This window comes from Camponotus floridanus, unplaced genomic scaffold (genome assembly GCF_003227725.1).
Source record: "Camponotus floridanus strain SB8 unplaced genomic scaffold, Cflo_v7.5 scaffold184, whole genome shotgun sequence".
NCBI lineage: Eukaryota > Metazoa > Arthropoda > Insecta > Hymenoptera > Formicidae > Camponotus > Camponotus floridanus.
In genome coordinates, this window is record NW_020229308.1 from 300,307 (window position 1) to 319,905 (window position 19,599).

A 19,599-nucleotide genomic window follows, 5' to 3' on the forward strand; every position below is an offset into this window, starting at 1 on the left:
AGAGATAATAATTCTTGATTCTGTTCTGCGTAAAAATTGAATTGATATATGTGATCAAAATAAAATTAGAACACAGATTAATATATGGATTAAAATATGACTTTGCACATATCATAATTAAATACTGATAAGTAAACAACATAATGATAAGAAAACAATTAAGCAATTTTTATTTATTTATATTAAGCAATTTTATTTAAAAAAGCAAAATTCGATAACGTTTATCGATATATTTATTTATAAAAATATATAAATCTAATGTATTTTTTCCTCTCTCTCTTCCTCTCTCTCTATTCGTTGAAAAATTAATTCGAAATATATAATTAATTTATTCATTACCAATTGTAGTCATATTAAAATAATTATTTTTAATAAATAATAAAAATAGAGAAAAACTGGGAAAAATTGATGTAAAATAGTTAATTTGTATTAATATTTATTTTTCTTCATGATTTTTTCATAGCACATTATATAGATGCAGTTTTATTTGATACCAAAGTAATTCTACTGATTTAGTATAACTACGATTTAAATGTCAAATTGTCATTGCTTACCAGTATTACTGTACCGACCAAACTACTGTAAAGTATGATAGAGTTGTGCTCATAAGCTGAAATTCAAGATTTACGTTATAGAAAGAAGATTATGTTCGATTTTTATTAATCTTCTTTTAATAGCGACATGAATTATTGAAAATTAATCCAGGCAGCAAAAAAAAGGTTAAGAAAAAAGTAGCTTATTTTAATTGTAATTATTAACAGATAATAATATCAATATATAATAATATTTTATTAAAGTTAATATATAATAAAATTAATATATAATAATGTCGTTATATAATGTAACATTTACCGCTGCGAAGCCTTCGAATGATGGGACAAACGTACCGCCTACGACCATTTTACAACTTCTCATACTTCTTTGCATTATAATTGGCAATAATCTTTGTGCTTGCAAAGGAGCGCTGTACCATCGTGTGATATATCTAAAAATTAGGCACAGTTTTTTTGAATATCAATTTTCGCAGTTTTTTGAATATCAATTTTCATATTTACGAATGATATTTCATATTAGGTGTAATATCAACACAAAACGCAAAATTATTTTTCAATATTCTGTTTTAGTTATATATAGAATGTATATATTTTTATTGAAATTCTTATTCAATTGTTTTCATATATCTTGTTGATAATAGCTGTTCAATGCTTATATCCTTGCCGTTATTTTAATCGTTTATTGTGTTTTATAATTTTTGATATTATAAGATTTAAATTTGTTTTGAAATCCTTTTCAAAAATTTTTACCAATTTTTCGAATTTCAAAATATACTCAAAGTTTGTCTCTACTTACATGTTTTCAAAGACACCAGCGCTATGATCTATTAAAATTTGACCAACATAGTTACCCAAGAATAAATAAAAAAAATGACCAAAGGTAAATACAATTAAAATTATTATATCATTCATCTTTTTTATAAATAGTACTGCTTGCAAAAGCTGAAATAGATAAGAGTTAGAGAATAGATAGAAATTTAAGAGAAAATATTTACTGCAAATGTTAATAGAGAGAATTACTATAAAAGTTATCATTTTTTAATTATACAATTATCAATATTGATGAGATTCATAATTGGCCTCGTTAAGTATTTATATTAAAGAAAAGGCATACTTAAAAAAAAATGTTCTACAAATTTTACTCACGCAGAAAAGATTAATGAGGAGAGATATAATACCGATTATTAACAAAATGCTGTATGATATCGCTAAGGTAGACCATAGAAATTCGGAAAACCTTGAAGAGAAAGAATATTAGTCCATATAGGAAGAATATTTAGTCCATCAATCGATCATCAGTGTGTAAAATTTTCGCGCATTTTAATCTTGAATTTTCGGAGAGATGTTTTAGTTTAATCGTGTTAATATTGTTGTGGAGATTCAATAATATAATAACGTATTAATCTGATAGAAAATATCGTTGTTTTAAATTAATGTATTGTAAAAAAATGCATTGTACCGACTCGAGAGCTCTTTTGTGAATGTGTATGGCTTCGATTATTCCTTTACAAACGATGATTTTCCGCTTTTCAGGTATGCAATTTTGTAATAGCTTCTTGTCGAACGCTTGATTCATTCGATAACTGCGGAGATAGTAGTCGTGTATAATAAATTCATTTACTGAATTAAAAAACTTAAGTTTAAATAAAATATCAAGTAGAGATTAAATATACATAATTAAAATACATAATAATCTATCAATATACATTAAATGTGTAATACATAAAAAATCAATACATTAATACATCAATACATAAAACATGTGGAAGATTTTTGTTTATTTTATTACCTAGCAATTTGAAACATTCCGCAAGCATGTAGTACGTGTGTTACGTACAATGATTCGGTACTAACTAGAGTAGCGAGTATTATGCTTAAAGTAATATTAAAATGCAAACAAATGACATAAAAATATTTCTGCTGATCGATAAAGTATTCTACCGGAAATATGAGTTGTCGTGGACGCGAATAATTTAGCGGCATAAAGATATCGAGGACGATTGGTACGAATGGTAAGAATGTAATAATTGATATAGCTACCAAAGCGATTACTGAAATAATGATAAGATGCTTTTAATTTTAAGATATTTACAATTGCATGTCGCGTTTGTTAAAAGCCAGTAAGTTATATATATTTATTTTTTACTTGTAAAAATCAAGGTGCACATATTTCCAATATAAGTGTATCTCTCTATAATCTCCAATTCTTTTTTATCTTTAAGTACATTCCAATCTTGTTCTACATGATCCATGAGATATTTTATCTGTTCACGAGAAGCATAAAAATTCAGATTGCTGAAAAAACTTGATCATCTTTTGTAGTAGTGCATCTTTGTGAAAGTGATAGTGCATCTTTGATTATTGCTAAAGATTCGTATTTTTATCGCTCATTTACAAATCAAGAATTAAACTTATATATAATATAAACTTATATATTATATCATAAATGTCAATTGTTTCAACTTTGCGTAAATAAAAGCAGAAAATTCAAATAAAATAAGTTTTTCCAGATACTGTTAACAAAAAATATTTATTTATCATTCAACTTAAGGAATAAAATATCCTATCTATATAAGATAGATAGTTTAGATATACTTAAATAAACTTTTTTATCTCTCTCATAACGTAAAAAAGAAATAAAATAAATTACTGCAAAGATTTTTCAATATAATAATTATTCTAATTATAATTATTCTAATAGCAGAAAATGCACGTTATGCAAAATCATATATATAATTGAACGATTCAATATTCAAGCAATATATCTTGTCTTGTACATTATAAAAACAAACAGAGAATGCAATTTATTTAAATATGACATTTCGAAATGTTGAGAGAAAAGCGTGATATAAATACACATTATTGACTCACTTTTTTAGCGAAGATACAAAATGTTTGATGCTTTATAATGCAGATAAAACAAGGTAAAATTAGAGGGAGAAGTTTCAGCATGAGACTTACGTTTCGTCTTAACCTTATTAATTTCGCTATCTAAAAATACAAATTACAATGATTTTCAATTAATATTTAAATTTTTAATTTCCAGATCAATTTGTATTTCGTAAACAAGCACTCTGTAACTAAAAGAAGTTTTAGATTTTGCGTAATATTCTCACCTGAAAAGTCACCATCAATGCTACAGTGATGTTACAAAATATTACTTGATAATACCTAAACAATGAATGATCATATGGCCACAAACCAACCAGTAGTAACAGACGTCGATTGAGTTTATAATATTTATTTCCAAGAAAGTTCATCTCCATGCACTAGTCAAAATGCTTTTGTGCTCGAGAAAAATGGAGAGCAATACTCTTACGCGCATCTCTTTCTCTTTCTCTTTTTCTTTTTTCCCCATTTATTAAATCTATTATATTTCTCTGTGTTGTATCTCACTTGTAAAAGAAATGTAAAGTACAAATACTGCAACTTACAAAATTATTCGTGTGTTTAAGAATATATTAAAATTATGTCTGCATCTTGTATCTAGATATGCGGAAATTATACGTGGAGAGAAATTTATTAATCTGTATAATTTAGAATGCCGCGGTCAGAAAAGTAATTTTCTTATACCGCGAATCGGTATATGTACTTCTTTATTGCTTATCAAATTGTCAAGTGTCTCGCATTGAAGTATAAACAGCTTTATATATATATATAGTCAGCTGATATAACTACAACTTATTCTAAAATATTTTAAAAGCATGAAATATACCAAAGTGAGTGATATTTTACATATAATTTATACTCTTTTTCTTTTAGATATGACACAGTATTCTTAAATATTTCTTAAGTCAAAAGACAATACATAAAAGTTGCATTTTATATAGCATATGCATGTAAAATATTCCAATATCAATCAGCATTTACTTAATAATTTTAATATATAAACCTAATAATTTCGTCTTAATATATCAAACAGCTGAATTATTGTATCATTATTTTTTTTCATTTCTCCCATTTAATATCATGCAATAATTTTTCATCAAAATTGATTGTATTCTGATATTTCGTTTAAATATATTATTGTAAAATTTGATGATAAGAAAAGATCAAAATTTTTTTTGAAATTACATATATATTACAATAGAGATAGGAAAAAACTTTAATATACGAAAAATCAATATATACACGTGTGAGAGCCAGCTACATGAGATTACAATGAATAGTGTGCGTCGGCGTCGGCGTCGGCGTCGGCGTCGGCGTCGGCGTCGGCGTCGCGGCGCCGCGCAAGCGTAATAGTGAGAGACGCTCTTCATTTGCGGAGTTTCACTCAATACTGCATGAACCGTCATGCGAGAAGTTTCACTATACAGATATACCGTGTTGAATTTCTGTTCCAACTGTATTTTTCTTCATCGCGTAACATTGTGCATTTACCGTTGACGATATGAAACAGCATCCGTGAACATTTGAATTTCTATCTGTTTATAAAATCATAGATGATTTGTGCTGATGAACAAGTGTGTTATATGTGAGCTTGTGCCTTTTCAATTTTTAATAAAATTTTCGATATGAAATCGTGCACTCAGAATATATGCTTCGTATATTTAATTAAACTTTGATATATAGCGAGTTCGAACGGTATCAAGGTAAAAATATAAATAATACATGTATACATGCAATATATAAATAAATATATTCTTTTATGTTTCTTATTAATATATATGTGTGTGTGTGTGTGTGTGTGTGTGTGTGTGTGTGTGTGTGTGATGTTTCTAAATATAATATATAATATGTAAGAAAATTAATGGAAGTATCATAAGTATCTATATTAATCAATGAAAATATTTTTATATTGTCTGTCATTTTCTATAAAATTAAAAAATTTAGATTGTTATAATTTCCACATGTTAAAGTTTATATAATTTTAATAATTCTTTCGGAGTTTGAAGACTTTGCGTGAGATAATTTTTAAGTTTCTTTATATATATATATATATATATATATATATATATATATATATATATATTCTTCATTCTCCTTTTATTTGAGTTGTCCTCATAAATACTGTTATTAAATAAAATTGCTATATATGAAAAGCTATTATTTGATGTCTCTGCCATATGTTGTATTATTCTTAAAAAAATACTTTTATTATTAATTTTGTAAGTATCGCTTATTTTTATTTATTAATTCAAATTTTAAATTAATATTATATATTATATATTACTGTATAAATATAATTATTAATGATGGAAAAACAAGATAAAAGAAATATATGAGAAAAAGAAATATCTTCATGTATGTTCATATGTGCATAAGTAATAAATATAGGAATAATTTTGAAAAACAAATAAATGTGACCACAAATTTATTAGTAATTTTATGTATATGTGTACGTGTGTATTTACATGTACACGTATGCACACATATTGCATATATATATATATATATATATATATATATATATATATGCAATATGTGTGTAATATATATATATATATATATATATATATATATATATGTGTGTATTTCTTAAATTCTTTTATACACTGAATGCATTCTTTTGCGAATCGAATTCTTTATGTGACTATAAATTTTGTCGTTACGTTTGCACAGATTGAAGAACCATAATATATGACATGGACATACTTATAAGCTGTAATAAATATATTTTTTTTCTTGTGGCATACTAATCAGAACATTTTTTGGCAATATAATTTGTCTTACCATAGCAAAACCTTCTAACGATGCATTAAATAAACCTCCACCCGCAATCAAAGCACTCTTTTTGCTGCTTCTTCGTATTATTAATAATATCGACTTTTGTATCCATAATGGTGCTGTGTACCACTGTGTATTATATCTGTTAATATATTTTACAACAATTTATTTTAATACAATTAATAAATATTTTACAATTTAATACAATTAATTAATAATTGTACTATTAAATGATAAATATATTTAATGTCATTAATTAATCAAATACATTTCTTTATTTTTTTCTTATCAAATATTTAATACATACATACATATGTACATACATGTATGTGTGTGTGTATATGTATGTGTGTGTATTAAATATTTTACAATGAGAATATACATATATATATATATATATATATATATATATATTTTTTTTTTTTTTTTTTTTTTTTTCTCATTGTTGGATGGAATTTTGTCATTCGGATATTGTACTCGATCGAAACCACGTGTGAAGCATTCGTCAGCTGACGGACCGATCAATAATATCGATCAGCTACTTTGAAAGAAGAAAGTGTGTCGTGCATAAAGAGACTGACAGCAGAATATAACTAAACTTCGGTCTTTTAAGATTACTTATGTACTTGCGAGTCTTAATTAAATGGTGTTTTAATCGTTTTGAAAACATTATCTTTTTATTAAAATGTGAGAGCGATATCGTGCATGAGCTTGCGAATGACGGAATGGAGATCATATTAATTACGCACATACACACACACATATGTATATATATATATATATATATATATATATATGTATATATATTATATGTATATATGTGTGTGTGTGTGTGTGTGTGTGTGTGTGTGTATGTATGTACATATAAATTTATATTTAATAAGAAATAATATTATTTATATTCTATTTACATTCTATTTTTCGAACATGAACATCATTAAAAATGTAGAAATGTATTAAAAAATACTGTATAAATCATGTTTAATACTCACATTGTCTGATGAATATCAGTGCTGGTATCTATAATATTCTGCCCGACATAGTTTCCCAGAAATATGTAATACAAATGTATAAATAAAATGCCAAAAAAGATCAGTGATTCTACATCATCCAGGAATACTATATTAACAAACTGAATGTTGTTTATTAATTATATCTTTTATATTTATATTTTTTTTAGTATTTGTATTTGTAATAATAATTAACTTTTTTGTTATACATGAGATTATATTTTTTTCATATATTTACGCTTACATTAACGACACTGAGAATAGCCGAAGATACTCCAAATGCTAATAATACGAAATAGAATATCGCAAAATTGTTCGTCAAAATAGTAGCCAAACTTTAACAGCAAATTTTATAATATTTTATTTTTATAATTATATTATATTTTAATTAATTTATATTATATTGGAAGAATACAATTTTGTTCTAGATTATCCGAGCAAAATAAGACATCAAATACAAGAAATGACATATAATACTATATTATACTAACTCCAAAGCTCTGCGATGAAGATGTACAGCATGAATTAATTTCTCATAAAATACATGTTGCTTAAGATCCTTGGGTATTTGTTGTACATTTTCGTCACATATGTGTTCCATTCGGTAACTATAAAATTACGATGATATTACTAAATTTTTTCCAACAATTTTTTTTCGAGATTATTTATTTTCAGAATTTAATTTACTTATGAAAAAACTACTTTTGTTTTTACCTGGTAATTTTAAACATGGCGCAGGTGTGCAATGCATATGCTATGAGTAACGTTGCGATAGCCGCTATTGTGACACAACCAGCATACATGGTGACGATAATATGTGTTAAAATAATGTAAAAGTGTACTTCTTCATCAATGAAATAATACTCCACTAAAATTGGTAATCGTCGCGGTCGCGAGTCATTCATTGGCATAATTATATCGAATATGCATGGTATACAGCTGGTTATTAACAGTGTCAATATTGCGACTGTAACTAACACTGAAGTATGCGAATTATGTCACAAAATATTTGACAAAATACAAAAATTAAATATGATGAACATAACGTACTAGAATCATATAAGAAATGAAAACAAAACTATGAATTTCTTTAGAGAGAAACATATTTTTTATTTTTAATTTCCTTAAAGAAATATTATGGTAAGAAATGGAGAAAAATTGATTCTTTGTTATTTACGCTTATTGTTCCTCTGCTGACGCAAAATAATGAGATAGAAAAAATATGCGATATTATTTGTACGGATCTAAGCTATCATTAAAAATTTTGTAAAAATTTGTGTAAAATTTTAATTTTTCTTAAGAAATAAATTTAATAATAACGATGCATATAAAAATAACATGTCGAAGAAAGGAAAGAATATTGAGATTGATACATTTAATTTTAATTCTTACACATAAAACAGATTGTAGATAATTTTGCATTATCTGCATATCTTCGTATTATATCCAATTCCGCTTGAGTCTTTAATATATTCCAATCGAATCGAATTCTATCGAATATATGTTTAATCTATGAAAGCAAACAAGCAAGGTAAATGTTCTATTCTGATAAATAATAACGTAAATATTCTAAAAGTTTCTTTGCCATGCACTTGATATCAACCATTTTTTCCATTATATTTATAATTTTTTTAAATTGTATCTAATAAAATTGTAATATATCTAATTAAATTATAACGTTATTTATAATTGGTTATAAATTATACATTATTTAAATCAGAAAATTTACAGAAAAAATAAAATGGTAGAAAAATATTATTAAATATTATTAAAAATATTATTAAAAACGGATATAGAGAACAGACATTTTCGAATGAATTTTGAAAGTAAACAAATACTTACATTATCGGCAAGTAGAAAATATGCATTGTATTTTATAATATAAATAAAGTTAATAACAACATACATGGAAATTTTGAGGATTATTTCGATGTCGCATTTTATTACGAGAAATGCGTTTAACTGAAAGCAATAGTCTCATTGAAAGATTATAATATGTTATCAACAAATATTAACAAATATTAATTTATATGAAACGTTTATTATCGCCTATCTTATTATAAGCAAATATTCAGTAGATATTCTCATTTAAGTTTTCGCACAAATAAATTAAATAATGTGAAAATCTTTTTTTATAGTACCTGACATAGCAGGAAAGATGTGAATAATGTTTCAAAAAAGATTATTTGAATTTTCTTCAAGCCTGAATCTTGATAAGGCCATAGGCCAAGACACAACAAAAGAATTCGATTCAACTTGTAGTATCGTTCTCCAGTGAAGTCCATTTCCGGTGAAAGTTAAAATGTATATGTCAGAACAAACGGTGTAAAACCTATCTTCCTCCTCTACGTACAAAAGTCAGACATAGAGTCCTCTTTCTCAAATTCATAACATAATTTTTAGAGAGCGACATCATTGTCATAGAATATACAGCAAATATGAGAAATTTATGAAGCGCCAGTAGAAGCGAAATATAAGCGTAAATAAAAAAGAATCAATTTTCCTCAATTTCCTAGCTTTATCATAAAATAATAATAAGCCATTCAAGATAATATTATTAAAATTGGCAATCTAGCGCTATTATCGTATAGGTTTTTTTTTTCTAAAGATGAATATATTTTTTTCTCTCGTGTATCGATCCTGTAAGTGTATAGACTATAATTCTCGCAGAGGATTTAGGTCATTCATTACAATTCGAACTAAGTAGTATCTCATATCAAAACAACTTATATGGTCCATTAATTAGTTTAATCACAAGAATTGAAATTAGAATTGAATCTATCGAAATATATATATATATATATATATATATATATATATATATATGCGTATATTTATATATTTCGATTTATATATTTTATAATCAGAGACTGAAGGAAAAAGAGATACACAATATCTTTCATACATGCACGCACACACGTACGCACGCACGCACGCATACACGCACGCACGCACGCACACATCTATACATATGTATATGTATGTATGTATATATGTATGTATGTATGTATGTATGTATGTATGTATGTATGTATGTATGTATGTATGTATGTATGTATGTATGTATGTATGTATGTATGTATGTATGTACGTACATACATACACACACACACACACACACACATATACGCGCACGCAAGGATAAAATAATTTAATTTTTTGCCATTAAAAATAGTGCCGTAGTTTAGCATGGATATGACATAAGAAGAAACGATCAATAATACTTTTGCAATTAGGTTTGTAGTGTGAGCTGCAGTGATCAATTCACAATTGTTGCAGATCGAAATATCAATTTTGTATTTCTGTAATACACGAAATGATTATTCTTAAAGTATTAACATAACATTTATCTTTTATATATTTTAATAATCTCAAAATAATATCCAAAACTTTTTTATTTTATTGCATATACAAAGCTTATTTCAATATTTGAAACATTATAACAAGAAAAATAACGAGAATGTCATAAGAACGAAAAAAAATGTATATGTGTATGCATCTGAACTTTAATTTCTGAAAGGGCGTAATCCGCTTATTAGCAAAAGTTCAGTCAAGTCATAGTACTTATATTCTATAAAGACGAACATTTTTCTGCGAGTGCTGAAACTCGATCGCGAGGTTATCGTGAAAATCATTACCATCATTATATTATCTTCTTTTCACAATGTTGCATTCCAGTTATTTCTCTCTTACATCGTTTTCAATAAAAAGTCGAATGTCCAAGCAAGTGATATAATAATTTATAAAATCATTTATAACACTAACACAATAACTTACATTTCCACAACTAATTCTTTATATAATTATACATAAAATAATTATATAATTTTGAACGCGAAAAATGTTCTCGGCCACAATTCATTTCATTATTATTCAAGACATCGCAAAGAATTGTTATTTTGATTTTATAATAAGGAGTTTCTTGTAAAATTGCATAACGCACTTATAAAATAAAGCCATAAATGTATGTGAATAAAAGAAACAAAGAATAATAATCGATATGTGTATGACAATATTTGGTAAATGTATTTTGTAAATATTTCTATTATATCACTCTATTTTTATTTTAATTATTATATATGAAACAGTAATGTTTTTATTTTCGCTGTAATATTTTCTGAAATGATACAATTCATTATTTTTGTAAATATTTAACAGACATCTTTATACGAAGATATATATATATATTTATTTATTTATTTATGATTTTATGTTAATGTTTATTTATTTATGATTTTATGTTAATGGAACAACATTGGTCCAATCACCTCATACAATTTTCCATAATCATTTCTGTTGTATTGCATTTTTATTGTTGCGTAGAGTAGATTACCATGAAGTAAGATAGTGACATACTTGTAAGCTAAAATTATCATTTTTTAATCTTTTATTATACTGATATATAATATTATCTCTATGTTGGTTTAAATATATTTCTATAAGAAGCTGAAGTATGATACTTTTGTACAGATGAAAGATTAATAATAATTGTAGAATTACTGATACAAAAGTTATTCAATATGCATATGGTGGAATCGTATTAAGTAAATGCAGAAAAGGGAGAAGCTATTACTGTTGATTGTAAATATTCTTACTGTAATAAAACCTTCTAATGAAGCGACGTAGATCCCTCCAATGAGAAAACTATAACTTTTTGTATTTTTTAATATTAAAAAAAGAATCAATTTTTGTATTCGTAAAGGTGCCATATACCATTGTATATTATATCTTGAAAATTATATGCAATAGAAATTTTATTTTATTATTGCATATTTAAAATATATAACATTTTATTACTTTAATAAATTTTATAATTAAATATATAAATCATACGAAGCAAAAAATTCTATGATTTTTATCTACTTACAATGTTGTTAGAATATCCACGCTATGATCCGTAATTATCTGTCCGCCATAATTCCCCACGAAAAAAAATATAAAATGTAGAATAATAAAGAAAGAAGTTAGTATAAGGTCATTTATATTATCCAGAATTAAAATGGCTTGTAGCATCTAGAATTAGCATTAAAACGAAATAGAATGCGCACAATCCAATAAATTATACTAAATCACTTACATTTAATAAATTAACTGCCAACGAAAGCACGCCTAGTCCAATCATCATTAAATAGCATCTTTTAAAGGTATATAAAGTAAATTCAGCGAACCTTCAAAACAGCAAAGAAATCCGATATCTGTTACGGATCGTACTAATTATGCATCGATGTCTGCATTGAGAAAAAAAGTTGTTAACTTGACTAAACCATTTAACTAAATTATTTTTTAATTGAAATATCTAACTATTTAAATTAAATAATATATATTAAACGAATATTTAATATATATTAATATATATTAAACGAATATTTAATATATATTAATAGATTAATATATATTAAATATATATTAATCTAATGACATCTATTTAACTTAAATATTTAAATATTTCAATTAAAAAAATAATAATTTAGTTAAATGATTTGGTAAAGTTAACAATTTATTTTTCTCAGTATGTGCAAAAAAAATCAATAGCTTAAATAATGATAAAATAAATCTTCACAAATATAAATTCTGTATTATATATAGATCGTTTATATTATGTATTATTTCAAAATGAATCAAATATTTTATAAAGAAAATATGATGATTATTACAATAATAAATAATAAGTAGTAAACAAAATTTTTAGAAAAAAAAAAGATTTAAATTCCATTGTCGCAAATAAAATAAAATCTGGAAAAATTTAAATACATACATACACAAAATGTATACATACACATACATGCATACATATGTATATACTTGAGTGAATATGGCATGTGTATGCATATAATAATATTATATGATGCATGCATATAATAATTAAGATAATTTAAATTTTTAAATATATAATTTAAAAATATAATAGATACTTTCTTTTTCTTCTTACAGTGAATTTAAATATATGTTTCGAAGGAATTTACATATGTAATATTTACGTAGAATTATTCTAAACTAATACCGACTGCAGGGCTCTTCGATGAATATTGATGGCGCTAATTAACCTCTGATACATCATTTTCTCTTTTTGAGAAATCGACATATGTAAAATATTCTCATTCAATGAATTTTCGATACGATAACTATAAATATATCATGTTACGATCAGAAAATATTTTGATGATATAGGTATTCTATATAAACATGAAAGATTCTTACCAAGTGATCTTGAACATCATACAAATGTGTCGCATGTAAGCTATAATCATTGTTATAGTAGATGTTATGACGAAAACACCCACGAAACTGGTTATGAAAAAGTAAATATATTTTTTTTTATCAAGATATACATCAGAAATGTCATCTTGTTTTAAAAAAAATTTATCGACTGTAGTAGAACTATTAATGAAGATTGGAATATATCGCACCAGCATCACAATTAACAAGCCGAAGAGTGTGCACACTAAAAAATACTTAAATTATAAAAAAATATTTATCTATAGATTGCCTTAAATAATGTAATTATAAAAATGATCCGTTTATATAAAAAAAATCTATTAATGACTTCTTACAAAATAAAATTTTCGTAAGTCGCTTCGTAAACTTTCCATATTTTTGTGCTATTTCAAGTTCTTCAGAATTTTTCAATGCGTTCCAATCTTCGTAAATCTGATCTAATAGTTGCTTCACCTGTACATTATTTACACAATTAGAATTTTTCTTGCGAATATCACGCGATTAAATAAATTGTGTAAAAAAATATTTTGCCATCGTTCATATAACCATAACTTAAAATAATCATGTTAACAAACAAGAATTGTGATTTGATTAACTGGATATATTATACTTCATACATCTTATTTACATAAATAAAATATTCTTTTTATAAAATAGAGCTTTTGCAAAAATATGTTATATATATTTAACATTTTTGTAAACCCGAACTGTAGAATAACTTACTTTTTTTGAATTAAATAGAAAGGTGATGAATTTCACCATGCAAACAGCAAAAGGAAGCATGTCTGCACTAATCTTCAAGACTAATTTAAAATTATACTTGTAGATAAACAGTATTATCATCTAAAATCGATAGTATAAAGATATCAAGAATGTAGCGAAATAGGTTGTAACTTTAAAACATTTTCATCTGATCGGATCAACACATGTACCTGATAAATCATGAAGGAAATTAATATTCCGCATAAGAACACTACTCGTACATACCGGAATTTCGTATTTTCATAGGGCCATAAACCGCATATTAGTAAAAGAATACGGTTAATATTATAGTACTGATTCTCAACCTCGATCATCTCTCCGTGAATTCCGAACTACATATGCGTTCTCAGTGACAATGAAAACCTCTGTCTCCCTTCTCCGAGGTGCTGAATATTGTTCTAGCGTGAATAATAATTACAAAATTACCTGCGTGTGTATATAGAAGACGAAGAAAGTCTCGCGATCGATTAGCTATTATCTCTCAGATATTCAGGCGCGACAGAAAATAGGGTGTAATTATATAAAGTATACATACAACATCTGATAATATCTCTCGTTCGGAGAGGTAAAAAAATAAAATTCTAATATTTTCTAAATTAACGCAAGTGCATAAGTAAGTCGTATCTATATACGTTAGATATTGTCATACAATTCAAATTTCACGTTGCGTTACCATATATTATAGCGTCTCGATTATCGTAAAAAAACCTTTAGAGGTTTAAGAAATGCAATCTTAAAGCTGAGATATGTTAATAAATAAAAGATAAATGAAAAAGATAAGATACTTGAAAAATAATTTAATAATTAAATTATATAAAATAATTAAAGAGCATATTATATAGTTTGAAAGAAATAATTAAATTAATATCTTATTAATAAAAATGTCAATTTAATCTATAATGTAATCGAATTGTTATGTTTCCTTTCTTTCTTGTTTTTATTTTATATATGATTACGTGATCACACAAATTTATAATAGCAGAACAGCATAAGAAGAAAAGTGATAAATAGTAAGTACAGAGTGTAAACAGGAATGTAATACGGGAGTTTGACATATTTATTTTTATATATGATCGACGCATGTTATAAAAATTAATCCTACAATTTACTGATTAAATATAACGATATTGATTTGAGAAGTATGTATAGAAAAGGTGCAAGAAATAATGAAATTATGATTACAATTAAATAAATTCTTGAACAAAGAATTTTCAATTTTTATCAAAAATCTAAATATTAAATAAAAAGAAGGGTAAATATAAAGCTTTTTTTTACACACACACACACACTATATATATATATATATATATATATATATATATATATATATAGAGAGAGAGAGAGAGAGAGAGAGAGAATTTACTTCTTTTTTTTATATTTTTTTATTTGGACGCTTTTTTTTCTTTTTTTAAACGAAATTTCTAATGCTATACAGTAACTGCACGATAATTTATATATTTAATTCAATTGTAGTATTTCTTATGATGAAACAAAGGAAGAAATAAGATTAAAGAACACCATATAATCAGTTCTATTTATTTTTCATTTATTATTCACATTAAAAGCTATCCAGATATTTGCATTGTTAATTTCTTTTATAATCGTTTTCATCATTATATAGAATAAATTACAGTTAAATAAGATAATGACATATTTATAATAGTTAACGTCTCTCTAATATACGGATTGATAACCTTGATAAATTCATTCGTCGTAATTATTATAATAGAGAATAGATTACTGTGAAATACGATATTGACAAACTCGTGAGCTGTAACACAAACACTTTGTTAGACACTTTTTGTTAATAGAAACCTATAATTTTTTATATAATTTTTTGTATATCTCATTTTACCTCTACCTTAGTAAAACCTTCTATCGAAGCGACAATTAAACTACCGATTTTTACAACATATAGTTTTGTGGTATTCTGCATTATAAATAATAGTAATTTTTGGATTTCTACTGGAACCGTATACCATCGTATAATATATCTGTTGATAAAAAACTACTTTAAACTTTCTTGCATACCTTTAAACCTTCTTGCATACCTTTAAACTTTCTTGCATACCCGAAATTTTATCGAAACTTAATCTCATAAAAATTAGATTTCAATGACAGAATAAATTATATTATTAAAAATACAAATACTCACGTTTTCTCAAAAACTTCGTTGTTATGATCTGTAATTATTTGCCCATAGTAATTAGCCAGAAACATCATTAGAAAATGTATATTAACAAATAATATTGATGAAATCAATTCGTTTATATTCTGTAATAAAATTACTGCTCTGAGCAGCTAAAATTATGTGAAATTAATTTTTTATAATATACATATACATAAGAATGCTTGTATAAGCTTGCTTATTTATTGAAACAAAATTTATGAGATGTAGAGAGATTCAAGAAAAATAACTTACTCGGAACAAGTTTAAACTTAAAGATGCAACGCTGATTATGACTATTATGAAAAATGTTGGCGCAAAAGTAACCATGAAAAATTCGCTGTATCTTTAATAAGAATTTAATAAGAAGAGATAATAATAAGTGTAAGAATAATATTATGTAATTGAATGGAATCGTTTTACATCTTATATAAAAAACCAACATCTTTATTTTTTTTGCAAACAGATTGAAAGGGCATAAATAATTATATAAATACTGACTCGAGAGCTCTTCGATGCATATTCACTGCAACGCTTATGTTCTGAATAGTCGCGTTAGCTTCTTGGATAGAATTACACAATACATATTTGTCTAATGAATGTTCAATTCGATAGCTGTAAATATACATTTAATCATTTGCTTATATATCATATATATATATATATATATATATATATATATATATATAAATTTTGATATAATATTTAAATTAAAGTACATTATACATATGTATATATATAATTTCTTCCTATACTAATTATGAAATAGTAAAAAATGTAATATTTAAAATTAATAATATTGAGTTCATTATAAATTATACATATATGTAAATGGCTAAAATAAAAAATTATTTGATAATCATTCAATATCACACAAATTCTAAGTCTTACCTAGCGATTTTTAATAATCCGTAAATATGTTGAAAATATACAATTTGGAAAGTACTTGTAGCCATACCGACAAAGCCACCAAAACACAATCCCATTAACCAATGACATAAAATTGCATAATAGTATCTTTTCTCATCGACGAAATATTCTGTTAAAGCATGTAACTCCCGTGGACGAGTTTCATTTAACGGAAAAATTATGTCAAGAAGAGTCGGCATTAATTCAAGAAATATATACAGAGCAATGCTCATGGTGATACTCACTAGAATTTTATATAAAAAAATTACGTGTAAAAAATTCTTTTTGTTCGAATATTAATAATCTATGAGATATTATTGGTGTTCAAATTGTTTTTAACTTTATTTTAAATAACGTAATTTTTCAGTACAAAAATGATTCACAATAGATTTATGTACAAACAAAGCGAATAGTTAGCATGTTGTTCAGTTTAAGAAAAATAAGTAACATACGATTATGTTTTCAAAATTCATATCGCGAGCCTTTGAGATTGTGACTTTCAAGCTCGTTACTTATAACGTATTAAAAAAATGTTAGAATGACATACAATTTTGACCACTTTTCTTTTTAAATAAATCGCATACATGCTATTAGTATCGAATGTAATTCACCAGAAGATGCATATTGCCGCATTATATCGCGTTCTGCCTTGTTTTTTATAAGATTCCAACAGTCATGAATATCTTTCCACATCCGTTTCACCTGTGATTAGATTATTTCAGATAATCTCTGAATATTAAGCAAAATAAGAGAAGAGATACAGAAGCGATGAAATACAGAAAAATCAACTTACTTCGTTGGGTTTAGCATAAAATGAATAGTATTGTACGATATATATGAAAGATGGTACAGCGTACGAGAGAACCATAACAATTGAAGTCATAGTTAATTGGAGTGTTAGAAATGATGTCAACTGAAAGCAGCGAGAATATAAAAATGATATGTTTCGACATATAACGACATATAACGATATGTATGTCATATACCCTTTTGAACGTATATATCTAAAGTAAAATGCTATGATATTGATAAGTTTAAGTAAAATGATAAAAAAATATCAAAAAAAGCCATTAAGATACAGTGCAGTAAATAAAACGAAACATTAATTAATAATTAAGAGATGTTAAAATATATATATGTATGTAGAGTGTTTGATAAAGATTCAACCAATGTTTATAGACGGGTAAAGCGCAGTAAATTGAAAAGTAGTTTCCCATTTTGCAATTTTTACACTAGTTATTGGAATATTAATTAAAAAAGACTGATAAATGAGCATCTGTTTCGCGTAGCTAGATCTTAAGATGTGTCCTTTAGGTAAACCCTCAATAATGTCATATAGCAACGAAAAGTCTGGCCGTGTCTTATCCAATTCATGTCTTTCCGTTCCAGTGTTTCGCTGATGACACCTAGATTACATATCTCATGGCCTAACTAAAGCGAAATGACGCTCATTTATTAATCCTTTTTAATTAATATTTTAATAATTGCAAAAATTGCAAAATGGTAAAGAATTTTTTTGTTCAATTTATCGTGCCCTATCTGCTTAATGTTGGTCAAATCTTTATCAAACACCCTGTACATATATATACATATATATATTTATTTATTTATTTACTTATTTACGTGAAAAAATCTCGAATACATCAGAATTAATTAGTGAAAATAAAATTGCTAGTAAAATTTGAAAATATTATATTTTTAGATGGAAAATTATAATCATATAACAGAATTAATATAAGATTAATATGAGAAACAAATCGTATGATTTCAAATTATTATAGTATTAAATTCTTACTGTTGACTATTTAATATTATATATTTATAGTGTATTCTGAATCATATGTATCAAAACTTTAATATTTTTGAAATCTATTTATAATTTTTGTTTACAAATCGCTATAAGTCGCTATAATTGCTATTTTGAAAGTAAGAATATTAACATAATATTAAATCAGTACTTTTATGTTTAATATAAATTTCACACTAAATGATAAAAACAAAATAAATTTAAGATTAGAGCAACAAATTAGTAATAATTTAATGTTTAATTATAATTTGAATTTTAATTTAACTTAGAGATAACGGATAAACAAAAATGGTAAAAATATGTTATATAATACGTTGCATAATCAATATGTTGCATATTAATATATACACATACATACATACATATATATATACATACATACATACATATATATAATTTAGAAAAGCATACCTGAAAAAATACAAAAGATAACATTAAAGTAAAATGAAAAACATAATTAATTTTCGCAAACTTTGATCGTCGATATGGCCACAAATCAAGCATCGA

The 19,599-nt window shown here is 25.3% G+C and overlaps 4 protein-coding genes across 7 annotated transcripts; all 4 read right to left on the reverse strand.

The window, feature by feature from the left end:
- Positions 1-449: 449 nt before the first annotated feature.
- On the reverse strand, positions 450-3,926 carry LOC109610511. The gene is made up of 9 exons (XM_025407693.1): positions 3,671-3,926; positions 3,426-3,545; positions 2,701-2,818; positions 2,344-2,605; positions 2,018-2,137; positions 1,701-1,791; positions 1,351-1,496; positions 853-985; positions 450-610 (listed from the first exon to the last, which is right to left on the reverse strand). Exons 1-9 carry the CDS (start codon positions 3,818-3,820, stop codon positions 560-562), a joined length of 1,191 nt encoding a protein of 396 aa, XP_025263478.1. The 5' UTR covers positions 3,821-3,926; the 3' UTR covers positions 450-559.
- A 766-nt stretch (positions 3,927-4,692) lies between these two features.
- On the reverse strand, positions 4,693-9,696 carry LOC109610503 (odorant receptor 22c-like). 4 transcript variants are annotated; one of them, XM_025407692.1, is made up of 9 exons: positions 9,373-9,696; positions 9,074-9,193; positions 8,624-8,741; positions 7,946-8,210; positions 7,723-7,839; positions 7,476-7,566; positions 7,214-7,353; positions 6,228-6,363; positions 4,693-4,978 (listed from the first exon to the last, which is right to left on the reverse strand). In XM_025407692.1, the coding sequence occupies exons 1-9, from the start codon at positions 9,514-9,516 to the stop codon at positions 4,931-4,933; spliced, it is 1,179 nt and encodes a 392-aa protein (XP_025263477.1). In that variant the 5' UTR covers positions 9,517-9,696; the 3' UTR covers positions 4,693-4,930. The 4 variants fall into 4 exon arrangements, with proteins under 4 accessions (XP_025263477.1, XP_025263476.1, XP_025263475.1 ...); XM_025407691.1 differs by lacking the exon at positions 4,693-4,978 and adding an exon at positions 6,031-6,156; XM_025407690.1 differs by lacking the exon at positions 4,693-4,978 and having other exon boundaries at positions 6,031-6,363; positions 7,946-8,204.
- Positions 9,697-10,490: 794 nt separating this feature from the next.
- Positions 10,491-14,946, reverse strand: LOC109610516. Its single transcript, XM_025407718.1, has 11 exons — positions 14,380-14,946; positions 14,171-14,290; positions 13,783-13,900; positions 13,430-13,673; positions 13,237-13,353; positions 12,309-12,399; positions 12,099-12,244; positions 11,838-11,959; positions 11,500-11,594; positions 11,338-11,348; positions 10,491-10,533 (listed from the first exon to the last, which is right to left on the reverse strand). Exons 1-11 carry the CDS (start codon positions 14,521-14,523, stop codon positions 10,491-10,493), a joined length of 1,251 nt encoding a protein of 416 aa, XP_025263503.1. The 5' UTR covers positions 14,524-14,946.
- A 1,641-nt stretch (positions 14,947-16,587) lies between these two features.
- Positions 16,588-19,523, reverse strand: LOC112637622. Its single transcript, XM_025407699.1, has 6 exons — positions 19,504-19,523; positions 18,079-18,198; positions 17,870-17,987; positions 17,268-17,529; positions 16,878-16,991; positions 16,588-16,722 (listed from the first exon to the last, which is right to left on the reverse strand). Exons 2-6 carry the CDS (start codon positions 18,166-18,168, stop codon positions 16,614-16,616), a joined length of 693 nt encoding a protein of 230 aa, XP_025263484.1. The 5' UTR covers positions 18,169-18,198; positions 19,504-19,523; the 3' UTR covers positions 16,588-16,613.
- Positions 19,524-19,599: the final 76 nt, after the last annotated feature.